Source organism: Phoenix dactylifera, chromosome 13 (assembly GCF_051530095.1).
Source record: "Phoenix dactylifera cultivar Ajwa chromosome 13, Ajwa_hap1_PhDact_Kaust_v1.1, whole genome shotgun sequence".
In the NCBI taxonomy this organism is placed as follows: domain Eukaryota; kingdom Viridiplantae; phylum Streptophyta; class Magnoliopsida; order Arecales; family Arecaceae; genus Phoenix; species Phoenix dactylifera.
The window spans coordinates 24,259,089-24,282,147 of record NC_143202.1 but is presented as its reverse complement, the minus strand read 5'-3'; the positions used below and the strand labels follow the sequence as shown (position 1 = coordinate 24,282,147).

Genomic DNA, 23,059 nt, shown 5'->3' with positions numbered 1-23,059 from the left:
AGTACACGTAACATGTGCTTTAGAAAAATTACAGAAATGCGTATTCAAATTTGGGTCAATTACACTTAGAACCCCAAAAAAATAAAGAAGTGAAAAACAAAAAGATAAAAATACCATTGATTTAGAGAGGTTGGATCATGGCTTTCACGCGATCTGAAAGCGCTCCGTCCTTTGCTATTCATCTACTTGCACAGATCTTAAAGTGGTCAATTCTCTATCTTTCATCCATCTGTATATATCTCAAAGTACTTCATCCTCTATCATACATCCAACTACACAGATTTCAAAGCACCCCATCCTCTATCATATATCTACTTGCATAGATCTCAAAGCGTTTCCTTCTCTATCATTCATCAATTTGCACATAGCTCAAATCACTCCATCTTTTGTCATTTATTTGCCTGCATATATCTCAAAGTATTGTATCCTTTATCATCCATTTACTTGCATAGGTCTTAAAGCACTCTATCCTCTATCATCCATCCATCTGCAAAGATCTTAAAACGCTCCATCCTCTATCATTCTTCTGTACAGATTTCAAAGCACTCCAATCTCTATCATTTATCCGCCTGCATAGATCTTAAAGTGCTATATCCTCTATTATCCATCTACTTGCATAGATCACAAAGCATTCCATCCATCCATTTGCATAGATCATAAGCATTCCATCATCTCTCGTCCATCTAGCTGCATAAATCTTATAACATTCCATCTTCTATCATCCTTCCATCTATATAGATCACAGAGCATTTTGTCTTCTATCATCTATTCTCCTGCATAGATCTCAACGCGCTTCATCCTTTATTATACATTTGCTTGCACATATCTCAAAACATTTCATTCTTTGTCATCTATCCGTCTGCATAGATCTCAAAGCATTTTATCCTCTATCATCCATCCACTTGCATAGATCTTAAAGCGCTCTGTCTTTTGTCATTCATCCACTTGTATAGATCTCAAAGTGCTTTCTCCTTTATCATCCATCTGTCTGCATAGATCTTAAAGTATGCCATTCTTTATCATTCATCCACTTGCATAAATCTTAAAATGCTTCATCTGTGTGACTCTCCTTCCCCTCCCATTCAATTCGTGCTAAAAGAAGAGCCCCTTCCTAAGTAAGTTGGAAGTGCAGATATGAGATTTTATAAAAGTTTAGTTATCATGGACCTTCACATGGTAACATTTTGTAACAAAAATAGACGGTTGGGCCACGTTACAATGAATTTAGAGTTTTGATGGCTAATCGACACTTTTTAAACTTTTAGGATCCTAAAGGGCATATGTATAATTTTTTCTTTTAGTTTTTATCAAATTGAAAGAATTTAAGGGAATACACTCATGGATCCTTATGGTGGCTTCAAGCAAAAATCTAAAAGGAGTTATGTTAGGGGCTTCATTTATATATGAAAAAAATTTCTGATTTTCCTCAAAAAAACATATATTTTGATACAAGGTGATTGGTGTGTGTGTACATGTGTGTACGAAAAATATACTTTGGCCTGCCATGAGGAACAATAATGCAAGACTTTTAAAAAGTTTTAATTAGCGCGTTGTTTTATTGTAACAATGTGGTCCAGTCATCCATCTATCTTCTCACACAAAAGACTAGAGCACCCTAGTTAGTTATGTCAACAAATTATTTTTTCCGATAATTAAGTTAGGGTAAAATCAAAAGATAAAAATCCTAAATAAGAATAATCATCTAAGTGCTTGTTTGGATTATTGGACTGAAAATCGTATGGAATTTATGCGTTTGGCCAGTACAACTAGCAAAATTAAAAAATTACAGACTAGGCTACACCTATATTCATGAGTGGCTTTGGAGTGGGTTGGTCTAATCCCATTGGAAGACAAAAAAGATCTGTTAGATTTGAAAAAGAATTTTTTTCTGCATTTACAAATAAAATCTGAAAAAGAAAAGTTCTTTCGGTACTTTATTGGTAATTTTTTTCCTTCCCAAGTTATGAAATTCTCTCATGAATCAAACAAAATGAAAAATCTATTTTTTGAATTGGAAAACAAAATAAAAAGTTAAGGTGCTGCTCAATATTACCTGTATTTTCTGTCTGTCTTCTAAATCTAAGAAAAATAAACTAAAATCAAGAAATATATGTCTATATATATATATATATATATAGATATATTTCTTTTCTTTTAAGAACTAAGAAAGAAATTTTGACCTAAAACAGGGTGAAACCCTTTGATTTCAAAGCTATTTGTTAAATCTTTAGAGCTTTTAACAGCAAAGAGTTATTGCCTTCAAAAAAAAAAATAAAAATAAAGCAAGAACTTTACCAAAATGCCATGAGGGTGCTGTCAATTTTTATGAGATTTTTCTTTAATTGCAGAGAAACGGAATCACTAAAACAACAGTACCAAACAGGCCTTAAATACGCCATTTCCCAGGAAAAGGTACTTCTCTCTATGTTTCTTTGCAACTAAACCAACCTTAAGCTTTAATAGCCCAACCCACTGAAAGAAGTTCTTAAAAATTATAATTGCCTTGCCGAGCAATGTAAATGGTAGCAAATTAAGACAAGCAGAAGTTCACCGAGTTGTTAAAGGTTTTTTTTTTCCCTACTTCCGAGAATCACCTGAATCATGAGCATGCATCTTCTGCCTCAACAACGTTCAGCCTATCATGTTAACAGCATGATATAGCAATTGTGAAAGAAAGGCCTGATACTCAAGCATGCTCAGAACCCTTCCTGAAGCAACCCTAGCCTCCTAATTCCTGCTCGTATTTGAACACCATCCCAGCATCTAGAATCAAAAAGGTCAGAGAAAGCAGCAGTACAAAGAATTAAGTATCTGCTTGTCAAAACTCAAACCTTAACAGCCATAAAGATAACCGACCACCATGCCCCTAATTGAGGAATCCTTCATTCAGTCACATACATCAAGGACCGCTAATGATTAAATACCAGTTTTGACAACTAATACATGCTAGGATTGTAGGGCCAAACCTGAATTACTCGGAATGATGCTTGGTTTTTTTTTTCCCCTCTAAACGTAGCAACAAGGAAACAGCAAAAGCAAATTTCAGGATCTGATAACGTGCCCGAGCTCACAGTCCAGAGCAATAAATTCTTAGCCAGAAGTTTTATGCTGTACAATTGTCAGGAAACCACCAAAAAAAAATAAAGATAAAGAAAGAAGCATGCAAAGCTAAATGGTACAACGATGCAGTATTTGTGCCTCGTGATCGCAGGCAAACCGACAAAAAAAACTAAGTCTCCACGGTAACAACAGAAGCATTCTCATGCGAAGCCCCCTTGACTTTCTTCCGTGAGCTTCTTTTTGATTTGCTGGATTTTCGTTTCTTAGAAGCAACCTTTTCCTCCATCCCAGAGGCCAGAATTTGTTCATCGTTACCACTCTCATATGTATTATCTATTTGATCGTTAACTTTGAGAAACCCTTGTTCAACTTTCAATTCATTTTCTGAGAGCAACATAGACCCATCTTTTGTTGGCAACGTGCCAGTTTCAGGATCTATAACAGACATTTTTGTTAGAATATAATCCAACAAAAAACTGCTTCTTACGAGTCTGTCAATCCTGCTGAAATGTCTCTGTGAGTACGGTATTAGGCCCTCGAGGAGCTCACTAACGCCTTTGATCTGAAAAGCATAAACACCAGTATTTGGTCAAATAATGGAGAATTACTTGTTTTAATCAGGAAGTGATATTGGACATTACAATTTTAGTCATCTTGATAGATTATCAAATCTGACTATCTAATGTCAAGTAAATAGATAACACGGATATTGAAAAAAAATACATGAAAAACACAAAAATAATGAAAAATAAAACTTTGATGCATAAAAGTCAGTGACCGACGGCATGAATTAAGTAGAACTGCTGTTCTCTTTTAAAACTAGATAAGCAGAGAGCACCACAGTAATCCTTGGAAGAAAACTTACTGCAAAACAGATAGCAATGACAGTGAAGAGAAATAGTCAGGACAGAATGGAAACCATCCAAGTTTAGGTCTAGCGGCTAGTACCAAGCATAACGAACAAATACCATTAAACTACCACTAAGCAGCGATAGTGCAACTTCAGCTTATGTGGCACTGAGAGCTTTAGATTTGATAATACTTTGTTATGGATAAGAACAGTTAAGAGTTAATTGCCATTGAGTAGGTGGAAACTAAATGCAACTTTCCAGCTTATGGGCAATAATGGTTTTAAATATATTAATACATTACCATAAATATGACGAGTCATTCCAACAGGGCAGAGAGAGAGAGCATTTACCTCCATAATCTCAGTTGGAGGAAAGATATTAAAAATCTGAAAAAGCACAAACTGTGCCACATGACATAGTTTGGGCTTTGTATTCCATTCACGAACATATTCAAGAAGCACACGCAATTCTTCCTTCCCAAGACTGCTAAGAGCTTTCTCTATTGGAACTTCAGTCTCTCTTATCCTGCACAGACATCCAAACTTGAGCCAGCACAAATAGCAAACGAGATAAGGCTTCCAGACTTGCTACCTGCAAAGTTGTGAAAAAAATTCAAAGAGCTTATGCGGTCTTCGAAGCTCAAATGCAAGTTGAATTGCTCTGGCATAATCAGCATCTGATACTGCATTTTCCAGTTCTTGACCTCTTAATATTGCTTCCTCCTGCATTGGCAACAAATTACAACTCAAAGATAAAACCATTACAACTCAAAAGATAAAATCATCACACAATTCTATACTGCTTTAAACGAACATCACATCAAAGAAAACTATGACAAGCTCAGAAATTCAATACTGTTTTGTATAAACTTCACATCGAAGAAAACTATGACAAGCTAACCAAAACTGAACATGCACATGCCTATCTTGAAAATTTTAAATTTCAGATGCCGCCTGCACCCCATTTTTCGTGACTTAAAGCAAAATATGAAGGAGAATCCTCACCTTCAATTTATGAGATCAAGCGTATTTTTTTTTCAACATGGGACTATTGCTGCACGAGTGCAGCGCACCAATCTGCTCCTATACAGGCAGTACAGGGCTGGTCCAGTATATTCTAGGGTGTTATATCGGCCATCCAAGCCAGTAATGACCTGTACACTTGGCTTTCAAACCTTGCTTAGGAGTTAGCTATTAAGAAATTCAAAAGAAAATTAACATTTGAAAAATCTAAAATACACCTTAAATTTTAGTGGGATTTTTTTAAGGGAAAGAAAAGGTATCCATATAGTAGATCAAGTCCCTTGATAGTGGATTCACGAGATTTAAGCTTGGATTTGCTAGATACTAGCTTAGTGTATAGGTATTTAGATAAGAAGGATCTAATTACAATTTTATTTTCATCCTGTGTAGATCCTAAGATGTATTATTACTTGGTACTCAATATGATGCTAATCATCATTTTTGTTAAAATTTACATGTTCAAGTAACCACATTTTACATTTGGATATATATTTAAAAGGTCAGATGTCTAATAAGAAAACTTTTATCAAACAATTGACTGTAACATAATTTTCATAAAATTTTTATTCGTTTTATATAAATTCTGATTGTTATCCACACTTGCAGATTTTCAACCATAAACACTAAATTCATAAATCCAAATATTACTAACTATATAATCTAGAAGTGTCTGATATATTTATATATATATATATATGTTCTTGCTTGTTTTATTTTTCTTTAACATTTCTTTCTTTTTCATTTCTTGTAATTGTTGGACCAAATTTTCCAAAACTCAAAATGAAACTGCCAAGCCCAGTGAAACACTCAGAATCAAAATTCAGTAAAACCAACCTTTTAAACTCAAAACCAAGTGTTTGAACCCTGTTTCAAAACATATTTTATATTACAAAAGCAATCACAAGTAGTCTATATATATTTAAAAAAAATCTAGCACATGATATTGTGCCTTTTAGCACAAATCTTATATGAATATTTCCATGCTACTATTTGCTTGTACTAAACACATTCCAATGTACTGTATCAACCACGAGCTTGACACCTGATGCTTCCATCTATGTTTAGTGCATGTTCCATCTTCAGACTTTTGAAGAATGCTTATAACCAGGTCAGAAATCAGTCTCAGATTTTTCAAAGCATTCAGGTTTTAATAGATATTGGTTGGTATATGAGTCATGCTCAAGCTTATTAAAAAATATCACTTCGCCTCTAGCATAAAAGGTTGCAGCACATAAAGATTAAAAGGAGTGGAGAAATCCATGTATAACAATTCTTGAGAATAAGAATGATTCAAGGTTAGAACTACAGTATAATGGAGGTCTAGGCTGCTGAATAAATGCTTAGACTGATAAATCCAAAAGGTATAAAATACAGGGAAAAAATTAAAAAAAATATAAAAGGAAGAAACCAAGTTTTTAGTGACTTATCAAATCAACTAATATCATGGACGAATGAGCTGCAAATGCACTTACTTCTCTATGAAAGGCTTCCTGCTTATCTGCAGCGGTGCGGTCATGCCACAAATTAACAATGGCATCAGTACCACCAGTAGCCAGCATTTCTGTCTTCCTGCCAACAGCCAATGCCCAGACCTGCATTGTAAACCAAATGAGCAAAGTGAAAAGGGTAAATCCATCCATGCAACCATCCAGTTATGAGTAATATACAGAAATATACAGCTAGAAGACTCTCCTGCATAAATGATCTGTTAATATGTGGACAGTTGCAGCCAGCCGCAAGAGGAGCCGCAGCCTCTCACAGTCAAGCCGCAGCTGCAGCACCTTGCTGCAGCCGCAGTCTAGCCGCAAAGGCAGCCCGTAGCTTGCAGTTAAGCCGCGGCTTAGGGGGCTGCAGTCACAGCTGCGCGATAAATGATATCATCCAGGTTCGGACTGAGAAGTAGCAGTGCACCAAGGGGTGGGGATAACGGTTAAAGGCAGTGTCAATTTTTTGGTAATGAAATCAATGGTGGGTATCGAAAATCCTATAACCAAGTTCACCCAACTGCACGGCTCTGTATATCCAACAATTGGAGTTCTTTTGTGAATAGAATGCACAAAAACCAATCAAATGAGACACATCACAAACTACCGGAAGGACAAAGAACAAATATAGAACATAAAAGGTGGTCAAGTAGAGTAGGAAAATCTATGACAATAGCAAGGACTTTGGTGCCAATGCCAGTATATACCCTACTGTACCACCCAGGTTGATGAAGGGCAGGGTACAGAGTTTCTGTACCAAAATATCATCCATGGCAGTCTGCTTTGATCCTTGCCAAGAAACCCTCTTTTCTAAATTGGGATCGAGCATGTGACTGGTACAGCAAACTGCAGTACCATACCACTCCAGCCCAATTGGGAAAGGTACGGCATGCAATACTTCATCTTGGAGACTTGCATAATAGCAAATATTTGCAGGTAACGGGTTTGTGATGAACAATGTTGCAAAATTAAACAGAAAAGCAATCAAAAGGTTAAGATTTACCATTCACTGCTAATATGTGAACTTACGTGAACTTGCTCTAACTTATTGGCTTTCAGAGGTTCAAAGCAAGAGAATTTAGAACAGGAAAACAATTCCTAACTGATGAAGATGTAAATTTGAACAGACCTGCACAGGCCACCAGACCTTAAAGGACCAGATAGCAACCTGATTAGGCCAGATCAGATAGGATCCATGGCTAAATACTAATTCCTCTATCTAAACTTGGACCTGATGTAGTGCAGAATAGCACAGTTTGAATACTAAATAATGTATTGATCAGATGACAAAGTGTCAGTGAATGGATTATTTGCATCTCATAGGAAAAGAATTTAGATGACTGTATATTTTATTCCTTACACTTGGAATTTGAGCAAATGTTTGAACAGATAGGCAGCATCTTGCAACGATATCATCAAATATATACAGTTGCAAAGGACATCTGCTCACGTGGGACAACTATAGAACCCATATACAGATCATATAAGACAGTATATACGAAACTTATGAAAAAGAATCAAAAATAAGGACAGCACATAAAACATGTGCCGCAACGTGGATGCCAGCAGGTAGGATCTATATCATGCTTGATCCCGAAAGCCTGCAGCCCTAATGAAAAGAGAACAGATAAGTGTATATTTCTATGATGTTCATTTGAATATTGAGAAGCAAGTGGGGTTAAATTTCCACTATAGGCAGTGCTCCAAATATGTACTGTTTCATAGAACACCCACATCAAGGGAGAGCTACCGAACACAAATATGGAGTCTATATATAACAGAGAAGGTGAAAGTACATCATTAACAGACAAAACATGTTGTGTAATATCTCTTCAAAACTATATGATTCCATTCTCTCTTGCTAAAAATCCTCATGGCACAAAAGTCAGAGAGCTAGAAACAGCTTACTACCTTGCCATCATGTTGATCATAAGTAGCAATGCACTCATTTGATTTGATTGTCCAGAGCTTGACCAAGCCATCACCACCTGAAAGAAGAAATATCCAGGTTAAAAGAGGCTGGGGACAAGAATCCAATAAATGCAACATTTAATATCAAAAACAAGTTTGCCAATTTACCACATGAAACAAACTGGGTTCCACGTGAAAGAAATGAGGCTCGTAACACACTTGAAGTATGGCCTTCAAACGTTTTTAAGCATGAACCATCAGAAACAGCCCATATTTTTATGCTTCTATCACCAGAAGCTGTCATTACACATTGATCTACCGGAGAGAACTCCACAGACCAAATTCCCCTCCTGTGCCCTTTAAGTACAGCTACAGATACCAGATCAGGAAGCCGCCATAAGCAAGCAGTATGATCCTAAACAAAAGAAAGGTGTACAGAACATTCATCAACAATCCAAAATAGTCGTTTAATAGGACAAGCTAAGAAATTTTGTAGCAGGATATCATATTGACCTCAGAGCCACTGCAAACAAGACTATCATTTGGTGAGACAGCAAGAGAATTAATGTCTTTATCATGTGCAGCTACAACAGCTTTTGCTTTAAGTACAATGTCCTGATCAACATCTTCAGCAACACCTTCCACACTCCACACTTTAATTGTACGATCACTGGTAAAACAGCAACAACACATTAGAAGAAGCAGTAACAGAGTCAACAATGTACTCAGATATATGAAAAGGAAAAAAGAAAAATAGTTCAACTCAATTCCAAAGCATCATATTGCGAGCCACACATGTAACTTCTCCCCCAACAAATATTTTTTAAAAAGTCAAATATTTATAATAAAAATAAACCTCCACTCATGTTAAAGGTTTCGAGAGATTTGAGCCAATAATTAAGTGAACTCCCAAAATCCTAAGTACTATTATAAGAAGAAATCAAGTAACCAGAAATTGAATCTGTTAACAAACAATTAGATATTGGTCTGGATTGTTTAAGAACTGTGAAGACAATAATCAATCAAATGTAATAATTCTGTATGCTGCACAAAACAAATGTTCATTAACTAAATTAATGTAATTTCCTCCTATACATTTAAAGAAGGAATCTTGCACAAGACCTCAAAACAATTAAGGACAACAGGCTATGATAAAGAGAAGGTTCGCCGTTTCGGTACAGTATAGGATTTTTACAGCATACCGAGTGTCGGTACGCCATCCGTACGGAGTACCGAAACCAAATCGGTACAGTATGGTGTGATGAACCATGGTAAAAACAAAACACATCAGCGTCAATTAACAGCAACCAAAACCTTTGCAACACCAAAATAAGAGTGAGTGGACTGATCAGTTGATATAGCGTGCTGTCATTGTTCTTTTAAATTGCAGCAATTCAAACAAACAGTTCTTTTAAATTGCAGCAAATCATAGAATGCAAGTTTGCTGAGATACTGAAAGTGCACGTTAGTATGTTCTTTGTGATAAAGACTACGTACCATGAAGGAACACATCCTCTTATTCATCTGAGAAAGCCCAGACAAGAAGTGCAGCAAAACCAATTAATGTTTAGGACATAATCATATTTTCAGCAATCTCAACTAACGTTGCCCCTAGCCCATATAATGTTCGTATCCAATCTACGATATTTTTGTAGCATTTCAAGATGAATATAATTTATTGTAGTAGATTCAGCTACTGTTAAGTAGTCATAAGACAATTTCACCATTTAACCATATAGCAAATCTAGTTCTAAGAACTAACTCATGTTCTGCTATAACAGCACTCTTGTGACTAAGCTAGGGAAATAAATAGAAGACATTTTGGACATTTATTGAAGGCCCAAGGTTTATAGTACCAGCAGCAGTGCCTTATCGGTGCAACATCATACTGACACATGGCATGCCTAATGGTGCCGGCACAGCAAAACTGAGATGCCACACCATTTGTCAGAACAGTTCCATACATAATGGCAGTAATTTACCGGTACAATATAGCTGGTACAAACTAGTATACACCAGCACTTTGGGCAAGGGCTAAAGCTCTTCAATGTTAAAAAGTTACAGAAAGCTAACTCCTCTCATTTGTAGGCAAACCAGCTCATAAAACCATTTCTTCTTAGAGTTGAAGAGTTTGACAAACGTGTTGAGGCGATATATGAGAAAACAAAAAATTAGTCAAAATCTACATAAAACAATTAATTTGAAGAAAAAAAAAAAACCTAATATATCCATTTAAGAGCTTGTTCGGTTTTAAAATTCAAAATTTTCAAAATCAAATTGTCAGAAATTTCTGACAAGTAATAGAATGAGTACCTGAAAATATTTTATAGGAGTAAAAGTCTCATGAGGCCTATGAGGGCAAAAGAAAGCAAGCATTTGACTGGTAGCCTAAACTTAAAAATGGAAAATAAAATAAACTTCCTGCTAGAATAAGCAAAACAGTCTATAGCTTTATTAAATCTAATGTATTAGGGGAGATAGATAAAGAGACCAAGATGGACTGGCAAAACACGGATGAGACAAAAGAAAGCATGTATCTGACTACTAGCTAAAACTTTAAAACAGGAAATAAAGATTCTGCTATAATAAGCAAAACAGGCTGGCTTGTTCCATCTAATGCATTAATAAGCATATGACAAATTCATAAGGTGTGTGTGTGTGTTGGGGGGGGGGGGGGGGGGGGGGGGGGGGGGGGAGCACACAAAGATCAGTTATTATATTTTCTTGGCAAACTCACCAACTGCCACTAACAAAAAAGTTCTTCCATTTCTTCGAGAAAGCAACCGCCCCAACAGCTCCCATATGGCCTTTACCAATTCCTATGCAATGTCTGCTTTCAATGTCCCACACTCTCACCTATAATCAAAAAGAGATCAAATTACTTTGAACACAATGGAAAAGGTAAGAATGCCTTAGACAATTAGTTCCCCATTGAATATTTGAGAGTGAATAAAGAGCGAAATAAACAGAGAGAACAGAGAGGGGGGGTGCGAAGAAAGATTAAGAATAACACTTGAGCTCATAACAAATATAGGGAAGAACCAGCACAACTGAATGCTCAATGAGAAATGATCATTTTTCAGAGATACTAAATGGCAACTGCTATAAAAGGTGCAGGTAATTTTTCAACTAAATACCAGGTAAAAGCCATTATTCAAGCTACAGTATGTAAATGGCCGTAGTGCTAAACTCCAGGCCAGCTCTAAATTTCCAGCCATCTACATGGCCATATAACTGAGCCATTCTCAAATAGGCCTCATATAAAAGTAGCTGGTCACTCCATTGAAGCATTGTGGCTTAGAAGGAAGGCTACTTACACTATTGTCCTTGCTTCCAGTTACCACAAGTGGCCTCCCTGAACTTGAAATGCATGTGTCAAGGCATACAACAATATCTGTGTGCCCTGACAATACATAAGCACATGACATGGATGCAACATCATAAACTCGCACCTGCACATGAGACAAGATTAAATACTCAGAATAGATTGGAAGTTCCACCTCAAATAGAATTTAAGAAATCTAACAAGCATCAAAAGAAAACAATTTTATACAAATAAGATACATAAAATGTGAGGATAAGAAAAGAAACCAATATAGATGATTGCAACCAAAATAAAATCCATTGGTAATAAATCTGTCACCAACATCATCAAAATTACCATGATCAACAGGATGAATGAAATAAAGTTAAATTAGAAAACCAGATAAAACAATAGCTTACCTGTTCCAAATTTGTAGCCACAGCAAGATATTCTTCATCTTCACCCAAGAACCTCATATCAAGAATCTCTTCATTATAACCAACAAGACGTTTGTGCAGGTTCAACTCAAATGCCCGTTCAACTGATTTGATAGGGGAATAAAACAGAAACTGCTGGTCAGCAGTAACACAGAGCAATCCTTGATCCAACGGTAATATAACAGCTGATGTAAATCCTCTTCTGGAGTCTTCCTTATCTGAGCTAATAGTAGCATCCGAAGATTGCTGCTCATATATACAAACTGCACTGTTGGAAAAGTAAAAAATAGGATTAGTTCCATAAGCAATATATAGAAGAAATTGAAGCAATGAAAGAACTAGAAGTGTCCAATCCAAAGTTTGTAGAAAAATCATATACCCTTCTGAGTTCCATATGCGTACAATTCCACGCTCACCGACTGTCAAAAAATAAATCGGTGAACTACTCGCTTTTCTCTTCCCACTTGGCAATTCAGATAGGCCCAAACAAGCTGACAAGCTAGTCCCCAATTGAATAACGGAAACAGTTTCCACCATCTCATATGCTGGTACTGTGATCTTAAAGCTATAATTACGCAGGTCCCATATATTCACGACCTGGGGTAGCTTTCTCATTTAGTTTCTTGCTGCTAACTTAAAATAACAAGAATAGGTTGCATGATATAAGATATGTTTATGAGGAATGGCAATTACATGCAAATTGGAGATGTTTCAGGCATCCTTTTAACCAAACAGAAGCAAAATCAACAAACAGAAAATGAAGAAAGGAATATCAAGTTATGTCATCTATAAGCAAATAGAGGTAAACCAAACAACAAAATAGTCGGATCCTATCCAACATCAAGTTCTGAAGAACAAATTATAAGGCCAATCACTATTCATGCAGCAGCAGAGCAAAGCCAAGCCAGTTCAGCCAATCAAATTAGATTACTAATTTTCAATATAAACTCTACGTTGTTCTATTGAATAGGCTGATTAGGGATTGAGAGTAAGAAGTCAAAAGTTCAAGTGAAATTTCAGAAAGATTATTTTGAGAAAGCTCATATTGTCGACTCATGCATTTAAGTGTTCATAAAAGGAGGTTTCTCGTGCATACTACATTCAAATAATTGGTGTAATAGACTAAGAAAACGATCTGGACAATAAATTGAATTACGGAGGTTTATGTATCATAGCATGTCATACAGAATGCAAACAATGTTGCTAATGGAGACTGAGGTTGCTTAATCAGGTCTGAATGCTTTTGCAGATCCATGAAGAGAACATAGGGATACATGTTAATGTTTGTAACTGAACAATTCAGCAGACAACATCAAGACCAGTAAATTTAAGTCAAAACAGCCAACACAACAAAGAAAAAACCAAGCATTTTCACCTCTAGCACAGAAGATAACTAACTAATAAGCATGATTATCTCCCATAGAATAACACCATCTCTGGCAGTCAAACCATAGTAATCTAGATTTTCTGGTGGCCCAAAGGAGATTGATCTGATTTGACGTGATCCAAAAAGATAGGACTGCTGACAGATAGCGATGGTCAAAACAATAAATAAATAGCAAGAAGAAATGGTATACAGGAAAGCAAAACTGGACCAAAATGGGGTGCAAGAAAAGCAGCAATTTAGTAGGTAGGTAGAGAAAGTAACCAAGAAAGTGATAAAAAAAGGAAGGAGAAAAGCACAAGAGATAAGAAGATTATTTACCAAAAGAAGGGTCTTCATCCCTCGCATTAACGGGAAGAAAAAGTTGAAGGGATTGTAATCAAACCATGACTGGAGAGATACTGAAAAATAAAAGTGAATAGAGAAGAAAAAAGAAAGTTCGACATTGATCCCATATTTATTTGGAAAAACCAGATGCATAGATAGTCCTATCTAATTCCGAATATTTATGCCAATCATACAATCTATTCCCATTAGTCAGAATATCTATCCATTGTTAGTCACCCAGTTTATTTCCCTAAATATCATTAAAGGGATAATTATTAAAATTGGATGGAGATTCATGTTGAATTTCTCTTCCTTTATGTGAAATGAATCCCCCCAGCATGAACGATGATTTGAGAGCATTCCTTCAGCCCATCCTTGCCCGTCCTCAGAAAGATTAGCACAAAATAATCTACCCACATTCTCAAAGAATTTACTTCCACCTCAAGTTGTAAGTTTAAAAGTGTTGATCCTTAAATTAGTACAGCATCAGCAACAAGCTCCTATTAAGAGCGAGCGCCTAAAAAATTATAGCTAAATATAAGGGGACAAGTTGATTGCACTGCTTTAGTAGATATTGTCAATAAAAAACACAAATGCGTCATTATCAAGATTTCAAATCTTGTGGGATGGGGCTATCCGAGTTTTTCCATGGAACGGGACGCGCCACCGTCCTTCCCTATCCCGACACTTGGGACAAAGGATGTCCCAAGACGTGCCGATCGGAAAGCTGGGACAATGGCAAGACCAAAGTTCGCCGTCTCAGTATCAGACCCTATACCAATGCCACACTAGCACAGTGTCGGTACGGTACAGTACGGTACGAAATTCTTTTTGCGTACCGAGAGTCGATATGCCATCCATACTGAATACCAGCACCGAACCAATACGGTACAGTACGCCCCATACCGCCAGGTTCAGGCCGGTACGGCGTACCTTGGATGGGATGGTCTTATCCCGACACATAAAATAGTACCCTATCTCGATGTCCCATGGGACATCCCGCCGGAACTTGAATCCTTGGTCATCTTACATATACTAGATTATTAGTGACAATTAGTCTAAGAGATTAAACAATTTGAAAATGGAACTACAGATTAACCACCATTTAGAAATGCTATGCAAGCCACTAACACAAAATCTAATGCTAGGAATAGAGAAACTAAAATGGTTTGGAGTGAAATCTTGTTGCTAGACCTTCATGAGATGATGGACAAGGATGATGCTATCACTTTTTCAGAAAGTAATGTAACATGTATCAGTTATTTTCTAAAAAATAACAAACAAGAACAAGTCCATATAAATAAGATTATTGCATAACGTGATCTGCCTAATATATGCACATAACAGCAAACTCTATGCAACGATTTGCTGCAACTCATGCTATGTAACGAAGAGAAAAACCAAGATCCAATAATATTATGTTTCAATACTTAGAAAATGATATGCCATAATACATTTTATTACATTTATCACAACATTATGACCTAAGAGTAAGTGAACAGAAGTATACAATCAAGTGACATTTTCCCGCATGATCATGGCAATAACTATCAACTTGTAATGGATATTTCATTTTAGCTTTGTGGAGGCTTCTTAGCCCATCAGACTAAGGATTGCATCAGTGTTATTCTAAGCTTTTTGAAAAACATTTTCACAAACCATATACGTTCTTTTCTAAAGTTTTTTCTGTCATCCCTTCATCACAAAGCTAAGATCCACTCTTTCCAAGGACTGCTTAGTTCTTTGCTAGACATACCCAAACCATGTCAACGAGCAATCCACCCTTTTGCCCACAATTAATGTAACTCTATTTTTTCTAGTGCATCCATTCCTCAATCGGTTGATCTTATTTTTACTAAATGCCCACATGAATGTTTTCCTCTCCCATGATATCTGCATGCATCACTTTTAATCCAAAGCATGCTGTAAGACACAGTTTTATAAGACTTATTATCGTCAATATCAGATTTTATTGTATCTTGCATGCTCTACTTTTATTAGATCTTTTTTGTTTTATCATTCTTCTGTCTAAAGTCCCAAGATGCCATGATCGCCTTTCTTTCTACTAAACAAACCCCTATGCTTTGTTTTAGTTCGAGCTTTCAATCCCTTCACACCCTTCCAATAATTCTTACGTAGCACTTAATGCCACCTTAGTCTTAGCAATTAACTATACCATCTAAAAATTGCATAATTATGGGAAATTTCCTAAAATATTAGTTGTCATCTTATCTATGATAATTGTAAATTGTGCAGTGATATGGACTTGCTGCCAGCTCTTGGCCCCTTGGGGCAGAATTCACTTCTGTTGTCATAGCTATATCACTTGTCATTGCTCTATTGTACCTGAATGTTACAGTCTAATGTAAAATTTCTTTCTTAAAACCTGGATATTACCTCTCACAGCACATTAACATAGTTCCCTCATGTCAACTAAGATGAGAAGAAAAATCATTTCTTCTCTTCAAATATCATCACCATGGTTTAACCTCCTAGCATTAATAAAAATTAACTATCTGATTTATATAATTATCTAATTTATATTATAGTTGGAGCAACTGGTTCTTTAATTTCTTTCATATTTTGAGCTTCTTTCTAATTGCAAAGTGATAATCAGATGTCAAACCATCCACCCTCCATCAAGCCTCAGAACACTAGTGGTGGTGTTTTGTACTCTCTTCAGTATAAGGAAGAAAGAAAGGAAGATGAAAGGCATTGATAAGGAGAAAATCAAATAGGTAATTTAATTCCAATATCATGTACCATGTAGAAAAAAGTAAATAGTTTCACCATCATTGGCAAAATGTCATCCCCCATTAAAAATAAATTATGGAAATTCATAACATAAGTCATCATGAAAGCTCGAAATATAGCAAACTTCATGTTTTTAGCATATATCCACCATTCGAATCAGAGCATAAACATCAAACCTTATTCGAAAAAGCAACCCACACTTAGATATCTACAATAGATACATGGTTAAGCAAGATTAAAAATTTCATCCATACCTTATCTCTTCCAGCACTGAGCAAAGTCTGTCCATCTTCTGATAGTGCCAAGGAAGTCACCGGTGAGAAGTGTTTTTCCAGCACTGCAACACACTTTTTACTTTCAAGATTCCAAACTCGTATGCTTGCATCATTGCTTCCTGAGAAAAGCTGGGACATTCATCACATCTGATCAAATACAAATTGCAGAGATCTAAAAACTGGAAGGCAAAAGAGTGAAAATCATCACATTTATATGTTCTGTTGCCACATTCAAGTTTCTCTTGCCAAGGAAAAGGATAAATTAATTGACTAGCAGTAGCACAAAGAGAGAGAAAAAGCTTCACAGCACAAAACAATTGTAACGCCTACAAAATGTTACACGCAAGGGTTATTTGTCAAATATCAATGCATGTGTATAGGATTATGCGAGGAAATAAGTGGTCCATTGTGTCAGTCTAGATGCTCGAAAAGAACGGATCTTCATTTTATTTCAAGGCAGAGGCATGCATGAAAGATTGAGAAAACAACGCGGTCATTTTTATCAAGCGCATGCCACCATCATACATGGAATTCATAGGCTAAGAAAGTCTTGGACATCTTGATGGATGGCACCTCTATCACATTTGAACAACATTGTCATCATCAGTAAGTAATGGCATCTTTCTTTTGTCTTGGGTTGTTATATTAATATCTCTGAGTTCACATGCCTAAAAGCATTAAAAAAGCATAGTGTGACAACATTAACATATGAATATCCATTATATGGTCCAGCTCCAATTACATAATCTAAAAGATCCTACATTACATGAGTGAATATATAGTTTCCTCCGAGTTTAGTGAACTTGCCACCTCATTTCCATTTTTGCATTTACTACAGCCTTTGTTTCGCAACTACAGTAAAGAATCAGTATGCACATATAAAGGCGTATGCAGAAAGACCAAAAGGATAGGCCACAAACAAATGGCATAATAATTATGCTATAATAAATAACATTTTTGTGAAATCACATAATAATAATAATATTAGCATGATTTGCACTTACAAGTAAGCGGTTTGGATCACTATGGAATGCAATGCTCGTCACAACATCCTGGTGACCTTTGAAGAAATGTGTGCAAAAGCCACCATCCACATCCCAGACACAGACCCTTTTATCTGCCCCTGCTGTAGCAATCAATCCGCCAGAAGAATGGCATGCCATGCCCATCACTGGCCCATCATGTCCCTAGTCAAAAATAAGTCAATATGTAAATCTTGTTCCTGTATGTACAGAGTATACAGAATATTCATCAAACTCCATAATGGAACAATGATGTGAACTTTAACTTTCTTTTTTAATCTCCAGCAGTGAAAGAAATCAGATCAGTATGGGTGCCACATGATTCTCTTCCCTCTGCTATCTTCTTGTTCACTCACCTATGTTTACTTTATGCTGAGCCTTATATAACCTCTAGCAAGAAAGATAATTTGAGAGGCACTAGAACCATTTTGTCCTGTTACGATTAGAGCCTCTTTAAGACATACGAACCAAGTAATATTAGAATATAATGTTTTCTCTCCGAAAATCTCAAACAGTAGCTACAAAAACTGATTTTTCTTCATATTAAACAATCTAAGTATTACATAGTATTTACCAAAGTCGAATCAGTTCATTTTAAAAGAATAAATAGACGAGCACCAATTAGATTGTATAGGTTAATATTGACTAATAAAACAATGAACTTTAAATTCTTCGTGATAACTTAATTATCATAGGTACGTATACTTATACTGCTACAAAAAACCAAACTGAGACTTCTATATTCCAAGAACCTAATTGTCACGTTTCTCCTGTTTCTGAGTGCTGAATTCACCTCAATGGAAAACCAAATACTACTTCATTTCAATTGAAAGAGTAAAACAAAACAAAAATAAAAAGAAGGCACGATACGAGAAACAAAGACAACAGTGGTGATAATTCTTCTTGCAATTTTCTCTGTTTACTTGATCTCGTTAAGTATACCTTCCAAGAACGGATGCACTTGAGGGAGGAAAGGTCCCAGACGCGGATCAGACGGCTGTGGCTGGCGGAAAAGAGGAAGCGGTCGTCGGGGCTGAGGGCGAGGGCGGTGACGGCCTCGGAGTCGCCATCGAGGGTCGCCCGAACAGAGGCGTCAGCAGCGTCGACGACCTTGATCTGGTCGCCGCAGGCGCAGGCGAGGAAGGCGCCGTCGGAGGCGACTGCGAAGGCGCCCCCGCTGTAGAACTGCTGCAGCGAGGACACGCACCGGTAGCTCTGCTTCAGGCCCACCGGAGACGGCGTCGCCATCGGTGGCGGCTGGGATTCTTGCGAGGGTTTGGGTGGTCCCGGCGAGGGGTCAGGGGAGACCGAGAAACAGCCCGGGGAGGGAAGAGCGGCGGGTTTGAGAGGGTTTTGCGAGTTGCGACCGAGGGTTTTGTTCGTGCAAGTTTATTTTGTTCCATGGGCGACGTGGGAATACGCCTTTTTTTTATTTGTTTTTTTTATTCTTTTTTACAGGCCGCGGCGACGGAACCAAATGAAGCATAGAAAGACACGCAATCTGGCGCACCATTAGCTTCGGTTTGGCGACCGAGGGTTTTGTTTGATGGGTTCGTGATTGATGAGTGAATAGATCTTTTTTATGGACCGCTGTCTTGGGCAAACATTTTTTTTCTTTTGTTAAAATATAAGAATTCCGATACGATAGACCGAATTAGGAACACACGGAGCATGAGACGAGACTAGGTTGGTTCAGTTTTTTAGAAGGCACCTGACGAAGAGGATTCGATCGCTCCCGTTATGTGGGTGTGCAGGTCTTAACTTACGAGTTTGCAGCACCTTTACTAGGACTAGCGTTAGGGTGGGCGACCTCTTCCGCATTCTCCGACGACAGTATGAGCCTGGGCCTGACTGCACCTAAATCTGACACTTGGGACTCCACCCGAGGGTAGCCCTGTTTCTCTAGAAGGTGGTCTAAGACTATCTTCTGACGAGAGCAGTTCTTAGCGGACGAGGACTGTGGATTCTCCCGATATGTGGAAAGTTTGGTATGGACGAGACAGCGGACCATGCCTTATTTCAGTGCACATGGGCTAGGACGACTGGCAGGGATCCTACGAGAGGTTTGGAGCTGGAGGGACCGGTTTTTATAGGCCATGAGCCGATGCTCGGAGTCCCCACTACTTTGTCAGGAGGCGAGCCGAACAATTTGCATGTCTTACTAGATTTGGCTGGCTATAAATGCTCGTACCTTTGGCGAACGTAGTATGTCGCCGAGACTTGTGGTGGAGAGTGTTCGTGTGTAGGCGGCGGAGCTCAGTCACATCATTTCCGTCGAAGGGACCTTGACAGCTCGGGACATCTGTGGTTCTTATTTTGTTTCGGTAGCATCCGGTACGGTGTTTTTCACCTGGGAGCCCCCACTTCCGAGTTTTCTCAAGGTAAACTTCGATGGGTTCGTTTTGGATGAAGGTACGCGGGGCGGCGCGGATTTTTTTATTCGAGACCCGTCTGCTAGGGTCGTGGCTGCAGGGGTCAGTCAACTCTTTGACATATCAGTTCCAAGTGCGGAGTTGAGGGCCGCTTAGGCGGGCCTTCATCACGCTCGGTGTATTCTACGAGCTAATTCCATTGTCTTCGAGGGGGACTCGGTCACGGTCATTAGTTGGATCCAGAGGGGGCCTAAGAGATAATGGTTGTGTCCATCCTTTGCTCCGAGATATCTAGGCAATGGTGAGAGATAGAGAGACCTTCCAGGCCAAGCATATTTTCCGTGAAGCTAATGAGGCTGTGGATTGAGTGGTCGGTTATGTAGCCAGTCACTCCAGTAGTACCATGTGGGCCGGAGATAGGGAGTTGCCCCTAGCACTCCGAGATATTTTATTTTTTGATTTTATTGGGTGTATCTATACCCGTCAGATATGATTTACCCGTTTTAGCGCAAAAAAAAAAAAAAAAAAGCCATGCAATCTGGTGCACTACTAGCCTCGATTTTGTGATCGAGAGTTTTGTTTATGGGATGGTGGTTGATGAGTGAGAGGGCTTTTTTTGAGGGAAGCTTTTTTTTTTTTGTTAAAATATAAGAATTCCAACGTGACAGGATCGGATTAGGAACTCACATAATCCGGTGCACCATTAGCCTCGATTTTGCGACCGAGGGTTTTGTTTCATGGGCTGCTGATTGATGAGCCAATGGCCCCTTTTTTATGGGCCGCCGTCTTGAGTGAAGCTTTTTTTTTTGTTTTGTTAAAATGTAAGAATTCCAATGCGATAGAACTGGATTGGAAACGCACCAAGCCACACAATCTGATGCACTATTAGCCTTGATTTTGTGACCGAGGAATTTCATAGGTTGGTGGTCGATAAGTGAATGGGCCTTTTTTGTGGGCCGTTCTCTCGAGCAAAGTTTTTTTTTTCTTTTTGTTAAAATATAAGAATTCCAACATGACAACCAGATTGGGAACATATGAAGCCCCGCAATCAGGTGCACCATTAGCCTTGATTTTGGTTTTGTTTCATGAGTTGGTAATTGATGAGTGAATGGGCCATTTTTGTGGGCCGTTGTCATGAGTGAATATTTTTTTTTATTAAAATCTAAAAATTTCAACGTGATAGAACCAGATTGAGAATCTACCAAGCCACACAATCCGGTGCACTATTAGCCTTGGTTTTGTGACCGAGGTTTTTGTTTCATGAGTTGGTGATTGATGAGTGAAGGGGCCTTTTTTGTGGGCCGTTGCCATGAGTAAATTTTTTTTTTCTTTTTATTAAAATCCAAAAATTTCAACGTGATAGAACCAGATTGGGAATCGAAGCCACGCAATTCGGTGCACTATTAGCCTCGTTTTTGTGACCGAGGTTTTTGTTTCATGAGTTGGTGATTGATGAGTGAAGGGGCCTTTTTTGTGGGCCGTTGCCATGAGTAAATTTTTTTTTTCTTTTTATTAAAATCCAAAAATTTCAACGTGATAGAACCAGATTGGGAATCGAAGCCACGCAATTCGGTGCACTATTAGCCTCGTTTTTGTGACCGAGGGTTTTGTTTCATGAGTTGGTGATTGATGAGTGAAGGGGCCTTTTTTTTTTCTTTTTTTTTTTTTTTGGGGGGGGGGGGGGGGGGGGCATACAAAAAAAAAAAAAGCTATCTAAGCGGGTCGGAAACGTCCGCCTAGTTCACCCAGAGGAAGCCCCCAGAGTGATGCGCCATGTAGGAGGCTACCCAGTCAGCGGCTGTGTTTGCCTCTCGGTAAGCATATGCGGCCCTGAAAGTCTCACAGTCCTCGGTCATCCTCTGTATGTCCTGAATCAGAGACAATCCGTTCGCCACGATATGTTGCTCGTTGATTCCCTCAATCACAAAGGCTGAGTCACTCTCTAGATAAATATACTTTGCACCTAGAGTGCACCTCACGTAAGCGACACCCTCTTATGCTTCCGGCAACTCTGCTCCACTAGCCGAGGTGTCGTAGATCCGGCAACCACCAGCCGCCACAAATTTGGAGTGGTGGTCTCTGATCATAAATCTAATACCTTCCCTCGTGCTCTGCTCCGCAGCACTGCCATCAAAGTTCACCTTAAGAAAACTAGGAGGTGGGAGCTCCCAAGAAACAAGGATAAACCTGGTCGCTGACTCAGCTGGATGAGAGACCCAGATGTCCTTAGCCGTCTCAGGGGGCTGAGATGGTGCACTGCTGATGACCTCCAATGCATGAAGCAGGGCTCTAGTTGCCACTACCCTTGGATGCAGCTACCTATCCTCAAAAGTCTGGGCGTTCCTATCTAGCCAAGTATGGTAGGCCAAATAGGCACATCGAACCCCCTACTCCACCATATCAAACCTCCTCTCAAACGCCCTTCGGCGAGTGAGAAACACCTCCACCGGAAACCCACCCTGTCCGATGATGGGGGATATCCCACCATACCACCAAAATTGGGCCGTCTGCGAGCACCCAGAGAGGGCATGGCAGATGGTCTCCTCCATCGCCTCACATGCCTCACATGCAAGGGGAACCCTCACTCCTCTACTCGCTAGGACACCCCAAGTCGATAAGCACCCCAAGCTACCTTCCAGATTAACATGGCAGCCTGGGGGTGAATGCACAACCTCCAAATCCAAGCCCCCTCAATCTGCCGCGTTAGGGCCCGCATCGCCAGGCCTCGGAGCTCCCGAGCACTCACTCTCGGTCTCCCAGTGCTGCTCCAAACTCTATGATTCGCCCTCTCCTCGGTGGGGATTGGCAAAGCCAAAATCCACTTTGTTAGTGCCTCCCCAAAGGTGTCGCAAATGA

General features: G+C 38.6%; 1 protein-coding gene across 2 annotated transcripts; it reads right to left on the bottom strand.

Moving 5' to 3' along the window:
- Positions 1–3,050: 3,050 nt before the first annotated feature.
- Positions 3,051–19,257, bottom strand: TOZ (Transducin family protein / WD-40 repeat family protein). 2 transcript variants are annotated; one of them, XM_088709582.1, is made up of 14 exons: positions 18,774–19,257; positions 17,814–17,996; positions 16,789–16,938; positions 12,449–12,666; positions 12,052–12,337; positions 11,646–11,780; positions 11,066–11,184; positions 8,842–8,998; positions 8,497–8,743; positions 8,329–8,405; positions 6,406–6,525; positions 4,503–4,633; positions 4,262–4,436; positions 3,051–3,622 (listed from the first exon to the last, which is right to left on the bottom strand). In XM_088709582.1, the coding sequence occupies exons 1-14, from the start codon at positions 19,077–19,079 to the stop codon at positions 3,230–3,232; spliced, it is 2,697 nt and encodes an 898-aa protein (XP_088565708.1). In that variant the 5' UTR covers positions 19,080–19,257; the 3' UTR covers positions 3,051–3,229. The 2 variants fall into 2 exon arrangements, with proteins under 2 accessions (XP_088565708.1, XP_088565709.1); XM_088709583.1 differs by having other exon boundaries at positions 16,789–16,956; positions 18,774–19,216.
- Positions 19,258–23,059: the final 3,802 nt, after the last annotated feature.